This window comes from Hevea brasiliensis, chromosome 18 (assembly GCF_030052815.1).
Source record: "Hevea brasiliensis isolate MT/VB/25A 57/8 chromosome 18, ASM3005281v1, whole genome shotgun sequence".
Classification (NCBI taxonomy): Eukaryota; Viridiplantae; Streptophyta; class Magnoliopsida; order Malpighiales; family Euphorbiaceae; genus Hevea; species Hevea brasiliensis.
The window spans coordinates 7,386,856-7,403,498 of NC_079510.1; the positions used below are offsets into that span (position 1 = coordinate 7,386,856).

Here is a 16,643-nt window from a genome sequence, read left to right on the forward strand (position 1 = left end):
AAACAAAGGGCAGTCACAGAAACCCATAAAAACATTAAACTAAGAATGCGCATCAGCATGTCATCACTAGGCAAGGCCTGTCCACTTTTACTTTTTGTATTACAAGGAAAGTGTGCATAAATTTCCATCACATGTCTCTGCACAAAAGCTGCTGAAAAAATTTGCCAAAACCCAATTCAATACTCTCACTTCCAGTTACAAGAAATGGCAATTTGCACAGTTTACACTAGTCAATCACTCAATTCAACATGCTCAATCTACACACCAGGAAAAACCCACTTGGGATTTAACCAGAAACATCTTGTGTTCTATAGCAGTAGCAAGAAAACCATTAGGAGAGCTGCCACTGGTGTAATAACCTGCTCAGTAGATGACTCACGGACTGTTGTGATTGGTCTAGCGGCAGACTCTGGATGTGGTAAGAGTACCTTCATGAGGAGACTAACTAGTGTGTTTGGTGGTGCTGCAGAGCCACCTAAAGGAGGCAATCCTGATTCAAACACACTGATAAGTGACACAACTACTGTGATATGTTTAGATGATTATCACTCACTGGATAGGACTGGAAGGAAGGAAAAAGGGGTGACAGCACTTGACCCAAGAGCCAACAATTTTGATCTCATGTATGAGCAAGTTAAAGCTCTTAAAGATGGGAAAGCTGTTGAGAAACCTATTTACAATCATGTCACTGGTCTCCTGGATCCTCCTGAGCTCATCAAGCCTCCTAAGATTCTTGTTATTGAAGGTCTTCACCCAATGTAAGCCTCCTAAGACACACTCTCTCTCCCTCCCTCTCTCTCTCTCTCTCTGATATACATGAAAACTTGGGACAAAATGTTTTCGTTAATTTATAATTATATCCAAACATCTTAATTTTGCACCATATATTTTAACTTTTTGAGAAAAATTGTATTCAAACCTCACAATTTTATGATTAATTTTGTTAATCACAACAAAATGTATTAACTGTATTTCTTTTTTGAAAAGGGCTTTTCTGACTTTCAAATTTAATGACAAACAAAACCTTGGTGTCACATGAAAATTGAGAAAATCACATAAGAAGCTTATATTATATGTTGACTTATATGCAATGTGTATGTAGGTTTGATGAACGTGTGAGGGACCTCTTAGACTTCAGCATCTATTTGGACATAAGCAATGAGGTTAAATTTGCTTGGAAAATTCAGGTAAATTTCATTTTCTAATACTTATCCAGATCAATGACTCTAGTTTTACCCATTGCCTTTGACCTGATAAAGCTAGAATTAATTGCAGAGGGACATGGCAGAGCGAGGACATAGTCTTGAAAGCATTAAAGCCAGTATTGAAGCACGCAAGCCTGACTTTGATGCTTATATTGGTAATTAAATTATGCTCATCTACTCTCTCTCACACACACAGTCCTTTTTTTTTTTACACTCATTAATGATATCTGATATTCCATACTGGGTAAGTTAGTGACTTGTTGATGGTTATAATCCAAATTAAACCCTAATTCCAGCTGGTTTTTAAAATCTCACATCCACACTGCGGGACATTAGAATCAATCATACTTTGAGCCAATAAAAAAAAGGTTTAATGCTCAATTTTATTATTGTATTTATTGGAATATTCAATTTAGCCTAAAAATAAAGAAAATAAAAATATTAAATTTATTGATTTTTTAAATTTAAATTTTTGAATTAAATTGAATTTAAATTGAAATTTAATTTACATAAATTTAAAATTAGCTAAATTGAACATCCCAATAAACACAATGGTGAAATTAAACATTCTACACAGATTTATGGTGAAATCTCCATGAACCAAGGAATTTTTTAGTTGTATTGTATTATTATTTATGTTATTGTTGTAGATTAGATTGAGTGATTTCTTGGTAATGTATTTGTGAATTTTTGACTTGAAACTAAACTAATCCACTGAAATTTAGCAGATTGAGCTGTTTCTGATAATATATAATTGAAATTTCATGTTGGTGCAGATCCGCAAAAGCAATATGCTGATGCTGTGGTTGAAGTGCTGCCAACCCAGCTGATTCCAGACGACAATGAGGGGAAAGTTTTAAGAGTTAAGCTGATAATGAAAGAAGGGGTCAATTATTTCAGCCCTGTTTACTTGTTTGATGAAGGCTCAACCATTTCATGGATACCCTGTGGTAGGAAGCTCACCTGCTCTTACCCTGGCATCAAATTCTTCTATTGCCCTGAAACTTATTTTGGCCATGAGGTATACATATTACATTTCCATAATTTTATCAATTCAGTTCCAACCGGGTATCTGATAATAACTCCTGTACCATTGAGTCATAGCTTATTGGTTTGATCCAACGGTTTTTTTGTTGTTTAGGTGTCAGTATTGGAGATGGATGGGCAATTCGACAGATTAGATGAGCTCATTTATGTGGAAAGCCATCTTAGCAACATATCCACCAAGTTCTATGGAGAAATCACCCAACAAATGTTGAAGCATGCAGATTTCCCTGGAAGTAACAATGGAACAGGTCTCTTCCAAACCATTATAGGATTGAAAATAAGAGATCTCTACGAGCAAATCTTTGCCAGCAAGGCAAAGACTCCTGTAGAAGCAAAAGCCTAAATTCTACTGCCTTTTCTTTCTTCCCTTCTTTTTTCCACTGTTTTAGGCTATTCTTCATAAGAATGATAAACACTTGTGTACCTATTTGGTGTTGTAATTCTGTGGACATTTGTATAACATATAGAAATCAAAAGCATAAATGAAATTCAGTTTTAAGACTTTTCATACAAGACCAACGTTATTATCATTGTGTTTAACTTCCTATATTGCTTTTCTCGTATCACCTCACCTGCTTATTCAAATTTGTCAGCTGCACACTCTTTCTTTTTCCTTTTTTTTTTTTCCCTTGCAATTGACTCCGACTATGACTCGAACTCGAAACCTAGATGATTCCAATATCACTTAGCTAAAGCTCACTGATTGTGAGCTGTCTACTTTATTGATCTATTGCTACCACATGGGCTCTACAATTTTTGGAGAGTAGAAAATGAGAATAGACCACATATGCAAATATGTAAAACCCATATACAAAATTATTAGATCCCCCATATATATTGTTCCAATGGTGGCTGGGTCTAAACCTAACCGCAGTCTGATTCAAATCCGAAACAGGACTGGTTTAAATCAAATCAAAATCAATGAGTCAAACCGTTTCCTTTTTTCTTGAACTGGATAAAAACCAGTCTTTGATTTGGTTTCAAGTCAAAAAAACCGTGGTCCTATTAAAAAAAATTTAAAAATCTCAACCATTGAATTAGATCAAAACCTCATTAAATAGAAATCGAATCGAGACAGAACCAAAACCAAAAGGGACTCTTTGATCTGATCCCGAGTCCCTTGAACTATTGAATCAAAACCACTGATTCCAGCCCAAAACCAATCTGGACTGAACCCTAGATGGATCTAAGCAAGAAATTTCCATGATTTCCCTTTAGCTTCCAGTTTTTTGTAAAAAGGTCTAGCGATCAAATCATGTTGAATAGCTGAAAAGTTTATTCAAAGGGGAGAGCTAGCCTACTATGTAGCTCTACAGAAACATGTAGAGGTCTAAGAAGGTTCTCATTAGGAATTTGACATTTTTATCTTTTCAGAGGCATGCATTTCTATGCAGATCACTTACAATTAGTATAACAGCACCTTCACTACGAATGTAATTAAACTGTGGCAATGGAGTGGAAACATTATATTGGATGGAAGTTATGCAAAACCTAAAATATGCACAGCATGTGAACTATGACAAATATGTATGCATCTAAAAGCATCCTCCACAACAATTAATGTATGTTCAATAAAAAAAATGACAACAATAGAATCTCCATGTTAACTGTGTTTAATAATGATATGCCCTTAATCTTATTTTACTTGCAGATTCTTTAGCTAAGCAAGCATGAAAGATAGTAGACCTTTCTATTGAAGATTTAAACAGCATTTTCAGTATACCAGCTTGATGAACTTCAGAACACAAACTAAGGCAGTCCAGTTGCAACTTACATTTGGATATTCAAGTTTCCAACCTTTGATAAATACTACACAGGATGCTAGCAAACTAAAAACTGAATCAGAAGCACTGAACAGTTGCCAAAATAAGCATGTTACCCAAAATTATGGGTATCTGCGTGCAAAGCACAGCTTATGGGGAAAAGATAAGGTTTCTAGATATTAAGCAAGTGCTAAGGAAACTATATTTACAAACTACATAGAAGCATTCCTTATAATAGACTACAACTTACCAGAAAAAAGATAGGAATTATACTAGCTGGTAATCGATATATATCTAACTGCCAACTTTCCTCGTCTCTACTTGATTATAACAAACTTGTTAGTACCATGTCTAGCCCAATGTTCCTTCAAGTCAACTGGATGGGAAAGATCATGACCTTCAGCTGCCAGTTTCAGCAGAAGTTTCACATATGCTCCATTACTCATTTTCCTCCCAGCCATGCGAGCCCCAGGCCTTGTGGAACTCATGGGGAGAGGATATTCAGATATACTAATAGTGCAACATGAGGACTGCCATCCACCAGCACCCCATTTGTAGCAAACTCGAGGCATGCCTGTGCAGGAGCAAAATGGAGATGGCACCCCAGATAAATCATAGTTCATTCTATCGATATCAACATTGAGATTCCTTTTTTCACGTATTGCTTCAGGCATGCTATGTCCGTTCTTTTTAGAAGAAGTCTTTTTGGGTTGTTTTGGCTTCAAAGTTTTGGATGAAATTTGGTTAGAACCCTTTAAAGAAGGCTTCTGTTTCCTAGCCTTTGCAGGTTTAGTTCCTGAGTTATTATTCTTTGCTGGTTCAGTTGTAGGAGCAACAGAACAAATAGGAGCAACAGGTAGACCTGGTTGTGAATCAATTTGAGTTCCTTGAGAATGAATTGAGCTGGTTTTTGGTGCAGAGTAAAAACTTCTAGAATAAAACCAGGAAAAATGTGGAACAGATGCCCCTGTGCTAGTTTCTGGTGTGATATGGCTTCTATTGGAGTATGTACCCATCATGTACTTTACTGCTAGATGTATAAGCACTGCACGTACATTAGAACACTGCTTGTAGAAAATCAAATTCCTAACACTTGACAGGTATTCATATCTATGTCAGCCAAAACAGTATGTAAAATCAACACATTTTGCAGAGGCAAACAAACTGTAATAGCCATATGAAATCCAGCAGTTCCTCATTAACAAATTAATAGAATATATTCAAATAGAAGGGTATTTTATTCAAGCTAAAAGCAATACAAGTAAATTCCTCATAAACAGGACTTAAATGACAAAATCCAAACTAGCCGAACTAATTGAGTAAAACAGATAGAAAGGTAAATTTTACCTCTTGCATACCAAAAATCTCATGGAACACTCAGAATTATTAACCGTTTCATATTTTTCAACTACACAATGAAGTTTCAACATTGTTAGTTTCAGTAATTGAACCACTTCTGGGTGGCTGAAAGAAAATATATATATATAGAACCATATTGCATATGGACAACACAAACTTGATATGTGCTATTTACCTCTTGGAGGATATCCATGCAATATAAATGAGTTGAATTTACATCCTAGTAATGAAAAAGGTCAGTAATTTCCTCTCAAATTTACTCTTGGATTTTTAACAAAATATTTCCCTCACAAGTTCTCAATGATACATGGTAATAATTAACTAGAAAGCAAATTTTCTAGCAAATGAATTCCAAAAGAATGCAAAAACTAAACAAAGAGACACATATTGAATATCAAGAAATTGAATATTACAAGCCCAGAACACATAAGAGTGAACATAACTACATGGCATTAGCAAAATGCAAATGAATTGCCATAAGTCCCCTTTAATTGTGGGAGACCCCTTTTTTTTTTTCAAGAAAATCAAATAATACTGAAAACCCAAAGCACTGGATAGTGATTAAAAAAGAAAAGGAACTAAAATCATTAAGAATGTGATAGATTTCAAGCTCTACTAGACAGATAAAACCCATAAAAAGAGCACAAATTTTGAGGGCAAAATAGATTAAAGGAAAAACCCATGCAAGAAACCCGCTAAGATTTCGAGATATCAAAGGGAATAAGGCCACTAAAGGAACATATCATCCACAAAATGAACTGTACCAAACCAAACATCACAAATTCAAAAGAAAATCCAAAAATTATGGGAAAAAAAAGTGAGCATAACAAGAGCTAAGAAGCATGCAAGATCTATGAAAATTGAAAACCTCTATTTAGTGATATAATCTGAGATTACCTGGCAGTAGTTGAGTTTCCTGTTCCTTGGTTCACCGCATTACAACTCACTCTGTATGATTCTCTCTTTAAGAGTACTTAAAAATTTCGTTTATGCATTCATCGCAGCATCTCAGAGAACTCCTTTACTTGGATGGATAACCCATGTTGTTTCACTTCCCTCGACGTAGGTGCATGTCACGCTCCACTCATCAATTAACCATTAGCTCTGCTTTGTAAAATGGAAAAGGAAAAGTGACTGAAATTATCACAAAAATAAATTTTCATAAAAAAAAAATTTATTATTATTTTATAATTTTTTTATAAAAAAAAAAGTGATATATGTATTTTTTATATTTTGATGAAAAGAAAAATTAAAAAAGTTATTATATTTTTATTATTATGTTTATATTAAATAAATAAAATTAAATTAAAAAATTAATTATGTTAAATATAAATTGTAAGATATAATTTTATGTTTGAATAATTTTTTATTCAATATAATTATTTAGAATATGAGTTTATTATATTAATTGAATAATAATTTATTCTCGCATTAAATTTATATTTTACTATATATTTAAATAAATAATTTAATTATGTATATTTTTAATTTCAAAATTAAAAATTAATTTATGAAAGTACAAGTGAGGAAAAAAAAAGCACATAGAGAAATAAATTTTATTAATATTGCAAATGCTTTTTAGCATATTTCACGTAAATTCTCATTAATTTTTTCGCTTTTCCTTTTCCTTCTTCTAAAATCGAGTAATTAGATTTTAAATTTTTCTTTCTTTATTTTTCCTTCCAACAAAACAAGAAAATTAGCACTTTTTTTCCTTTTTATCTATCATTTTACTCACAACAAAACAGACCCTTATTAGGGATGTGAACTCTTTATGTAATGTGAATTAAATGATTAATTTCATCGATAATCCATTAAATTAAGTAAATTAAGTGATTATATTCAGTACCATTGAAATTCTTGTAACTTTTAGATAAATTGTATGCATTTTAGATGAATCCTTCATAGCTAGGGTGTGCATAGTTATTTGGGGTCGCAAAAGGAATTAAAGAACACATCGAACCAATCAAAATCATATTAAAATAAATTTATTTTACTATTTTGATTTGATTTTAATTTTTCACTAAGAATTGAACTAAAAACACACCAAACCTATACTCAACTAAGAATTAATTTTATACATATATTTTTCAATGATTATTTTAGATGTATTATATATTTTCAATAAAATTATATATTTATATGCAATTAAGATTATAATATAGTATTAATTATAGACTACATGCAACATAATATTATTTTTTATTTTTTATTTTTTTTAATAATTTTAATTATAAATAGATTAAATCACTTTATAAATCTTAATTATAAAGTACTATTATTAGGATTTAACTTTTATCAATAATGCATGTTGTAATAAAATACATTAATTAGGAAAAAAGCAAGATATATTTTTATTTGTAGAAGAACTTTTATATCACCCTCATATTTATAACTAGTTAAATGCTTGCGATATTGCATGTGGATTTTATTAATTTTAATTTTTGATATTTAAAATATTAATATATTTATAATTACAATTAATATTAACTAATTATAATATAAGAAATATAAATTTAATATTATACAAATTATTAAAAGACATATCTATAAATAAATTAAGAATATATAAAATGTTGAAAAAAATATTTATTAGTATTAAACTTACGTTATTATCTTAAATAATTATAAAAAAATTACAAATAAAAAAAATAAAATAGCAAAATATATTTTCATTTAAAAAATTAAAATCAATTCAATTTAAAAATGATATTATCAATTAATAATACATTTTATTAGTTTTTAATTTATAATATTTAAAATTAATTATAAAAATTTTGAGAATTAAATAAGTAATGAAATAATAATATAAGATTATTTAAAAAATATTATATTAATTATATAAAAATAGTTTTAATATAACAGTACAAGAATTTATCGAAATACAAAAAAAAAATTACAAACGAATTTTCAACAAATATCGCAATAAAAAAAAAATTGTTCAATCTACAAACGAAGAGAAAAGCTAAAGAAAGAGATGGAAAACAAAGCAAATGAGCCAAATTTCCAGGATTTCCATATAGACCCTACTCGATTCAGATGGATTTCATGAAGGCACTTTAGCGCTTTTTGGATGAAGATGGCGTCTCCATGCTTGAAAGCCCCGCAAGTGCCTCTCTCCTTAATTTCTCTCTATCCAGATAGTATTTCTAATTTTTCTTTACTATTTATGAGTTGAAGGTTTTTTTTTTTTTGTTTTTTTTTTCTGAAATTTCAAGCGACTGTGTTACTATAGGGACTGGGAAACTCTAAGTATCATATGCAGTTCTTTGCAATGGGTTTATGATCAGAGGCAACAGGAGAAGGACAGAGCAAAAGCTAAACCTGATCGGAATCAAAGTCAAAGAGATGATGGTGAAAGCGGCTCAGATGATGAACCTGATTGGATGAGAAACTTTGTTGCTAACAAAGACGTTCAAAAACAGGAGAAGAAAGTGAAGAAGAAATTTGGTTTATGAAAATCAAATGAGAGAAAGAATCAAGATGCAGAAATTATTCCGCGTGTTTTGGAAGGGGAAGATTTTCATGTGAAAAAAGATTAGGTGGGTTTGAATGATAAGGAGTTTTGTTGGAAGATTATGTAACATGAAGTCAGTCTTGGCAGTGGGAAATCAAAGAGGAAAGCTGGAGCGAGTTTAGTTAGTTCATCGAGCAATGAGGAAAAGGAAAAAGATGGGTCTGATGAGGAGGAGGAAAAGGAGTTGAAGATTTATTTTTGTAGCCAAACGCATTTGCAGCTCTCACAGTTCATTAAGGAGTTGAGAAAGACCAGTTTTACCAATGAAGTAACAGTATTTTGTTTGGGATCCAGGAAGAATTTTTGCATTAATGAAGGTATAATGGTTTTGTAATTTAGCTATGTGAGTCATTATACGTGCATGACTAACTTCAGCTTTAACGGTTTGCATTCAGATGTTCTAAAACTTGGAAATGCCACTCGCATTAATGAATGATGCTTGGAGTTTCAAAAGAGCAGAAAAAATGAAGTCTCCAAAATTAAGGTATTGAACATCCATTTGTCAATCTTACATTCAAATTTGATGCATATATTGTTTTCAGAATGTCAAGCTCTTCATAATTAGGCCTATGAAGCACGGAAACAGCGCTGGGTCACGTTTTCCAGTGTCTAAAACGTTTCCGATGACGGCTGGGAAACGTTTCCAAGCCATTTTCAAAAATATTGGAAATCAAAAACACGTTTCCGGCTATAAAGAAAATTAAAAAAAAAAAAGAAGGAAAATAGGTAGGTTAAAATCGATCACTTCACAACATTTACCATCAAGATCAACAGAAAAGGAAGAAGAAGAAAAAGAAAAAGAAAAAGAAAGGGAGTATCAGACCTTCAACGGCAGCATCGCAGTTCGCAGGTATGGATCACAACATCATTTCTCTTCTTTTCTCTCTGGTCTGCCATATTCACTCTCTGATATGCCCTCTCCATCCTTATCAACAGAAGAAGAAGAAGAAGAAGAAGAAGTAGAAGGGAGGAACAACAAGTACATCACAGGTAACAATGGCCTTTCCTCTTTTCTGGTTCCCGATTGTGCAGAATTAGGTTTATATTTAATTTATTATTTTCCTTATCATTAATTTATTATTTTCCTTTTCTAATTTTTTTGTGAAACAATTTTATTAAGCAACTTCCATTAATTAATTACAATTTTATTCCATTAATTAATCATAAATTTATCATATTTAATATCAATTTTTTTTTCTCTAAATGTATATTCCATAATTAGATTTTTCTCAAATCAAATTTGAGGAGTTATCATAAATATTTTTTTTTTAAAAAAAAGAAAGATAAAAAAAAATTTCTCTCAAATTCACTAAAAATTTTCAAGATTTGCCATATTTTTACAATCAACATTTTGAAGGAAATTAAGGACAAATGTAAATATATTTTTAAAGTTATTTTTATTTCAAAGGAAATTTCAAGTTTAAATTCTAATTAATGATAAATAAAAAAATTCCAACATTCAAAATTTGTATTTTATATTAATGTGTTTTATATTTTTGTAATAATTTATATATAATGTGTTTAATATAATTTGTTTTAATGAATCGTTATATTATATATTAAAATTTTTCATAATAATTTTTATAGTCAATTTATTCAATTTTATTATTTAATTCTTTAATCTTTTAATATATAATTTGCATTGTGCTTTAATCCTTAGTATATAATTTGTTTAAATAATTTATAAATTGTATAAAATTGCATTTTCTTTTTGTCATTTTGATAGGACAATATTTGAATGGATTTTTCGAACTCTAATTCTACCCAAGCAAATAGCACTAGTGCCACTTCTTCAAAAACTAGGGAGGAAGAATTTAATCTTTTGTTGAGATATGTAACTAAAATTGAGAAAATTGGAGAAGGAGGGGGTAATTGTAAATGGATATGCAATTTTTGTAGACAAAAAAAGCAATGGACTTATATTAGAGTGAGGGCTCATTTATTGAAAAGGGATTGGTGTGTGTAAAAAAGTGATGAATGATAGTATTTCTGAAATGAGGAAACAGGAGGATGAGGCAACAAACAAAATTACCAATTCACAATCTAGGCGAGTTTCTTTGCCTATTAGTATAACTTATGTTCCTTCATTGAATATAACTGAACCAAGTATTTCAGCAACTTTAAAGAAAAGAAAAGTTAATAATTCTCCTATTGGTAGAGCTTTTGACTTGCAAACTAGAGCTCAATTAGATGCAAAGATTGCTAGAATGTTCTACACTGGGGGTCTGCCTTTTTATTTTGCTAGAAATCCTTATTATGTGAGTTCTTATTCTTTTGCTGCTAATCATGGTTTGGGTGGTTACATGCCGCCTAGTTATAACAAATTGAGAACCACATTACTTTAGCAAGAAAAAGCAAATGTAGAGAGGTTGCTTGAACCAATTAAAAGCACTTGGTTAGAAAAAGGGTGTTAGTATTGGGAGTGATAGATAGAGTGATCCCCAGAGGAGGCCTTTGATTAATTTTATGGTTGTTTCTGAGTCTGACCCCATGTTTATCAAATCTATAGATTGTTCTGGTGAAGTGAAAGATAAGCAATTTATTGCTAATTTGCTAAAAGAAGTAATTGATGAGGTGGGTCATCAAAAAGTGATACAAGTCATTACTGATAATGCTTCAAATTGTAAAGGTTCTGGAGAAATCATTGAGAGAATATTTCCACATATTTATTGGACTCCTTGTGTTGTGCACACTCTTAATCTTGCTTTGAAGAATATATGTGCAGCAAAAAATTTGGAAACTAATCAATAAACTTATGTGTGTCATTGGATCACTGAAATCCATGGGGATGCTTTACAAATCAAGAATTTTATAATGAATCATTCCATGAGGCTTGCAATTTATAATCGGTTTAGCCCTTTGAAATTGCTTTCAGTTGCTGACACTCGTTTTGTTTCTATTGTTGTGATACTTAAAAAATTTAAACTTATTAGGTGTGCTTTAGAAGCAATGGTTATAAGTGATCAATGGGCACAATACCGAGAAGATAACCAAGACAAAGCTAGATTTGTTCGTGATAGAGTGGTAGATGAGGATTTGTGGGAAAAGGTTGATTACATCATTGGTTTTACTAGGCCCATTTATGACATGATCAGAGTTTGTGACACAAACAAACCATGCCTTCATTTGGTTTATGAGTTGTGGGATTTTATGATTGAAAAGGTGAAGCAAGTTATTTTTTATCATGAAGGAAAGCAAGCAGATGGGTTTTCTCCTTTCTATTATATGGTTTATCGAATTCTTATTGATCGTTAGGCAAAGAGCAACACTCCCCTTCATTGTTTGGCTCATTCATTAAATCCAAGGTAAATTTCTAACTTACATACTCATCTTCTTGTTATAATTTTTTTTTATTATTTTCTGAATTTATTTTCTTATTTTTGAAGATTTTATAGTGAAAAATGGCTTCAAGAGGGAGAAGGTAGAGTGCCTCCTCATATGGATGGAGACATATCAACTGAAAGAATTAAATGCTTTAAGAGGATTTTTTTCTAATGAAGATGAGCGAATTAGAGCAAATGATGAATTTGCAAATTTTTCTTTGAAAAGTGGATATTTTGCTGATTCTAATTCTATTGGAAGTATATATGTTACAGATTCTAGAAAATAGTGAGCATATTTTGGTTCTAATGTATCTTTACTTCAAAGGTTGGCTTTTAAAGTGCTTGGATAACCTACTTCCTCCTCTTGTTGTGAAAGAAATTGGAGTATTTATTCCTTCATTCATTCATGTAGAAGGAATAAATTAATTCCAAAACATGCAGAGGACTTGGTTTTTATTCATAATAATTTTCGTCTTCTATTGATAAACTCCTCCCAATATTATGATGAGAAGACAAAATTGTGGGATGTTGGTGGTGATCAATTTGGGAGTATGGAAGATGTGAGAGTTCTTGAATTTGCCAACCTTTCATTGGATGAACCAGAGTTAGAGTCTGTTTTATTTGATGAAAATGCAACTACAAGCTTGAAGAAGGAGAAAGACAATAAAGTTGAGGAAATGTCATAAATTTCATTATCTTTTCTTTTTTAACATTTGAATGTGTTGTAGTTAATGTTTATTTCTTATAAGTATGAAACTTCTAAATATGTATCTTTATGGTTTAATTTGAATATTGATTTGAACTTTATTTATTATTGAACATCTTTTATTATATATATATATATATATATCATCTTTCAAATAAATATACCCCTATATTTTTTATATTTACATGTTTCCCCACGTTTTCGTTTCCTATATTTTTTAAAATACCGTTTCTCCATATCCATTTCCGCGTTTCCCTGTGTCCATGTTTCCGTTTCCGTGCTACATAGGATGGTAGACGCTTGTTCCTCCTTGTGTTTACTTTTATGAAACCAAGTAATTGAATATGTGATTGTTCTTTTGGAGTTTAATAATGCAAACTGTAGTTCTAAAAGTAAATATAGTGATTGTAAAAACCAAATGCTGGAGAGCACAAGCTCTAGAAGTCCACTGTGATTGTGCATCATTACATGATCCTTTCTTGTGAACTGTGGAGAGCTGTTAACTTGGGTCTAGCAGTGAGGAACTAAGACTCCATCACAGTCATAGTTTGTTCAGTTATTGCAGAAAACATGTTTCAATTGAATGCCAAATGCTTAATAGATTATGTAGAATGGCATTTGTGTATTGTACATGTACACATGGCCTCCATGTGAAGTGACAAATCCTATTGTAAAGGATTCAATAATTATATCAATTATGGACGCCATAATTAAGACATATTATGTTAGCAGTTAGGACTGCAATATTAAAAAGTCATCCTCTTTTCAGGCATGCTTCATAGTTCTTTCAGTGAACTTCGTTGTGAGGAAGGGTTATTGTAAATTTAGTAGCCAAATACAATATAGAACTATTCTAATCTCAATGTATTCAGAAAAATGCAGATAATAACTTTGTTGTTGGGGTATAAAGATTTTTCTTCACTGATGGAAGTGATTATATTTGCAGAATATAGGTGTGAAGGGAAGAGTACGCCGAACCAGGGCTTCTTCCGGATGCTCAATGCTTAGAAAGCAAAAGCTACGAAGGCAATTTAAAGATAAGATTTCTCAACTTGGAGCATTGAATGTCGAAGATCTTGTTCAAAAGAAGTATGGGAACTTGTCCATATTAGTGTTGTTATAATAGATGAGGCACATAATCTTGCTGACTCCTTGATCAGCATGCATGATGCAAAAATTACATTTTCAGAGGCATATAAACTATCATTTCCGATTGTCTCTAATTTTACTCATTGTTTCTTTGAAGTCTAGTTGACCAACTTCATGTATGGTTATTGATTTGGTGTGGCTGCCCTTTAGAATTTGTCCAAGTCACATTCATGACAAATTGGTTGATCCATTGCACGAGTGTAATACACATGGGAAAGTTCTCTCCTTGTATAACTTCAATTAGAACCTTACAATAATAATTTTGAGCAATTTGTGTTGGTAATAACTAATAAAAGTTCCTGACAGAATTCTGACAGGAATCAGTAACCTCTTTTCTTTTGGTCTTTGCTTAGTTGGATCATGTGCATTCACTCATAGAAAAGTACTTTACAAGATTTCGCAATCTCTTAGGACTTGGCAATCGAAGATATATCCAAACTTTGATGGTCTTCACTCGGGCTTTGTTGCAGACGCTATGCAGTGATAAGGATTTTAGCCTTGTAAATACTTGTCAAGTTGAAGGAAAAGCTGCTGAAGTAAAACCCATGTTTGATAGTTCTGCGGCCATTAATCAATTTTTTTTTTTTTTTTCTCTTAAAATTGCGATAGTTCTAATTGTATTTAATTTATTTTCATGATGATATTTCTTTTGAATTTTGGATATTTGAAAAGCTTACTTTTATAAGAGAGCTATTGTTCTATTTTAATGTGGGAAATATATTATCAAATTGCATATGATTGAGCTAAATGTTACATTTTTGTTCCTAATTTTCAATATATAGAATGGAAGAAGTCCTAAATTGTTGTTATATATTTAAAAAAATAACTAATAAATTCATTAGTCTTACTATAAATAAATCACCAGAAAGGAAGCTTACAATCTTTTTGAAATCAGTTTGAAAGAAAATTTTTTTACTGAGTTAATAATTTACCTTATAAAAGTTCAAATTTTGACAATCATTATATCAATTCCTTTCAAAACTAAAAAAAAAAAAAAAAAAATCTCTTGCATTAGAATTTTTTTTTTAATTACAAATTTCATTGCATTATTTGAATTATTTGATTAGGCTACTAATAATTTTATTGCAAATAATAAAAAATAACGTAGTTATAATTAATAGTTTCATGTGTTTTATAAATAATAATTAAAATAAATTTACTTAATTTTCAAACTGTTTAAAAATAATATAAAACTTAATTGAAATGTTAATGCTCAAAATAGAATTTATATATAATAAATTTATTTATATCAATAAAAAGTGATATTAATAAGTTAAGATATTATAGAATAATAAAAAAATTAAAATAAAAAATAATTCATGTTACTAATAATATAATTTATTAATAATAGCATTAATTATTTATAAGGAAGTTAGCAAAATTAAAAAAAAAATTATTTTTTTAATTGTATTGAGTGTTAATTATTTTTTTATTAATATTTAATAAAATATAAATAGATTAGGGGAAGTGAAATGACATAGTATAAATTAGGATTACCTGACCAATTCATTCTGATTCAAAGCAGGTTTATGTAAATCAAGATTTGTGAGTAAACTGAATTAGACTAAAGATTAAACCGATTTGATCAATCGATCCGATTTTTAAAATCATAATTACAATTAAGTCAACTATATATTTGATCGATTATAATTTAGTTCCGATCTAATTTCAGTCTGATTCAGACTCGGTCCCTAGCCAAATCTAGGCAGTGACGAAACTAGGTGCCAAATTATGAGAGGCCAAAATATATTTATACATTTGTATGTAAGCATACATACTTTGATGAAAATATATTAATTAACATATAATTTATATTAAATGTTATATAAGTCATATATTAAAATATTTTCATTAAAAATAAAAATACTATAACTATTAATTATTTAAAAAATATTGTAAATCATATAAAGAATAATGAATGAAAGTCAATTTCATGTTTTCTTATTCATCGAGTGATTATCTTATTAATAAAATTAACGGAATTAATAATGATCAAGAAGCAATTATGAAATTAATGCAAGCTAAAAATCAAGAATGTTATAATAATTTTAATAAATCATTTTAAATTAAAATTAATTATTTAAAATTTTAATAAATTAATATAATTTTTAATTATATCATTTATAAATAAAAAAAAATTATTCTTAAAAATAAATTTTCAAAATAAAAACCACTTGAAAGCATAGAAAAAATAATGGGGTTTTTGGATTTAGGAAGGCCATGAGATGAAAGTATAATGTAAAATGACAATGTGGACGTTCCATACTATCATTTTATTTAGAAATAAATGTGGTATTTATATATTTAGAAAACATAAAATAATGAAGAAACACTTCGTAATTAATGAACTACATTTTATACGTTATAATCATAGAAATTACTATTAATATATAAAAAAATAAATAAAATATTTTAATTAATTACATTATAAATTAATTAAAAAATATTTATTATATTAAGTAAAATTTTATTTAAATTACATTAAATAAGAGAAAATTTTAGATTAAAATTAATTTAATAATAATTTATCTTCATTTAAAATATAATAAAAATTATAAATTATCCATATATAAT

At 29.9% G+C, this 16,643-nt stretch overlaps 2 protein-coding genes and 1 pseudogene across 9 annotated transcripts; 2 read left to right on the forward strand and 1 right to left on the reverse strand.

Annotated features, from left to right (window-relative positions):
- Positions 1–12: 12 nt before the first annotated feature.
- LOC110656279 (phosphoribulokinase, chloroplastic) lies at positions 13–2,765 on the forward strand. Its single transcript, XM_021812950.2, has 5 exons — positions 13–758; positions 1,103–1,187; positions 1,276–1,360; positions 1,982–2,226; positions 2,347–2,765. The coding sequence occupies exons 1-5, from the start codon at positions 205–207 to the stop codon at positions 2,593–2,595; spliced, it is 1,218 nt and encodes a 405-aa protein (XP_021668642.2). The 5' UTR covers positions 13–204; the 3' UTR covers positions 2,596–2,765.
- A 1,250-nt stretch (positions 2,766–4,015) lies between these two features.
- On the reverse strand, positions 4,016–6,488 carry LOC110656288 (protein BASIC PENTACYSTEINE7). 8 transcript variants are annotated; one of them, XM_021812961.2, is made up of 4 exons: positions 6,272–6,488; positions 5,550–5,594; positions 5,363–5,423; positions 4,016–5,107 (listed from the first exon to the last, which is right to left on the reverse strand). In XM_021812961.2, exons 3-4 carry the CDS (start codon positions 5,383–5,385, stop codon positions 4,333–4,335), a joined length of 798 nt encoding a protein of 265 aa, XP_021668653.2. In that variant the 5' UTR covers positions 5,386–5,423; positions 5,550–5,594; positions 6,272–6,488; the 3' UTR covers positions 4,016–4,332. The 8 variants fall into 8 exon arrangements, with proteins under 8 accessions (XP_021668653.2, XP_057996620.1, XP_057996619.1 ...); XM_058140637.1 differs by lacking the exon at positions 5,550–5,594 and having other exon boundaries at positions 4,016–5,060; positions 6,272–6,486; XM_058140636.1 differs by lacking the exon at positions 6,272–6,488 and having other exon boundaries at positions 4,016–5,060; positions 5,550–5,567.
- A 2,095-nt stretch (positions 6,489–8,583) lies between these two features.
- Positions 8,584–13,028, forward strand: LOC110644051 (uncharacterized; annotated as a pseudogene).
- The last annotated feature ends 3,615 nt before the right edge of the window (positions 13,029–16,643 follow it).

Excerpts from the sequence above, each read along its gene's own strand:
- LOC110656288 (XM_021812961.2), bottom strand. The coding sequence starts at position 5,385 with ATGAGATTTTTGGTATGCAAGAG. Across the intron at positions 5,108-5,362 it reads AGATTTTTGGTATGCAAGAG|TGTTAGGAATTTGATTTTCT; the intron begins GTAAAATTTACC and ends ATACCTGTCAAG.
- LOC110656279 (XM_021812950.2), top strand. The coding sequence starts at position 205 with ATGGCAATTTGCACAGTTTACACTAGTCAATCACTCAATTCAACATGC. Across the intron at positions 759-1,102 it reads ATTGAAGGTCTTCACCCAAT|GTTTGATGAACGTGTGAGGG; the intron begins GTAAGCCTCCTA and ends ATGTGTATGTAG. Across the intron at positions 1,188-1,275 it reads AATTTGCTTGGAAAATTCAG|AGGGACATGGCAGAGCGAGG; the intron begins GTAAATTTCATT and ends AATTAATTGCAG.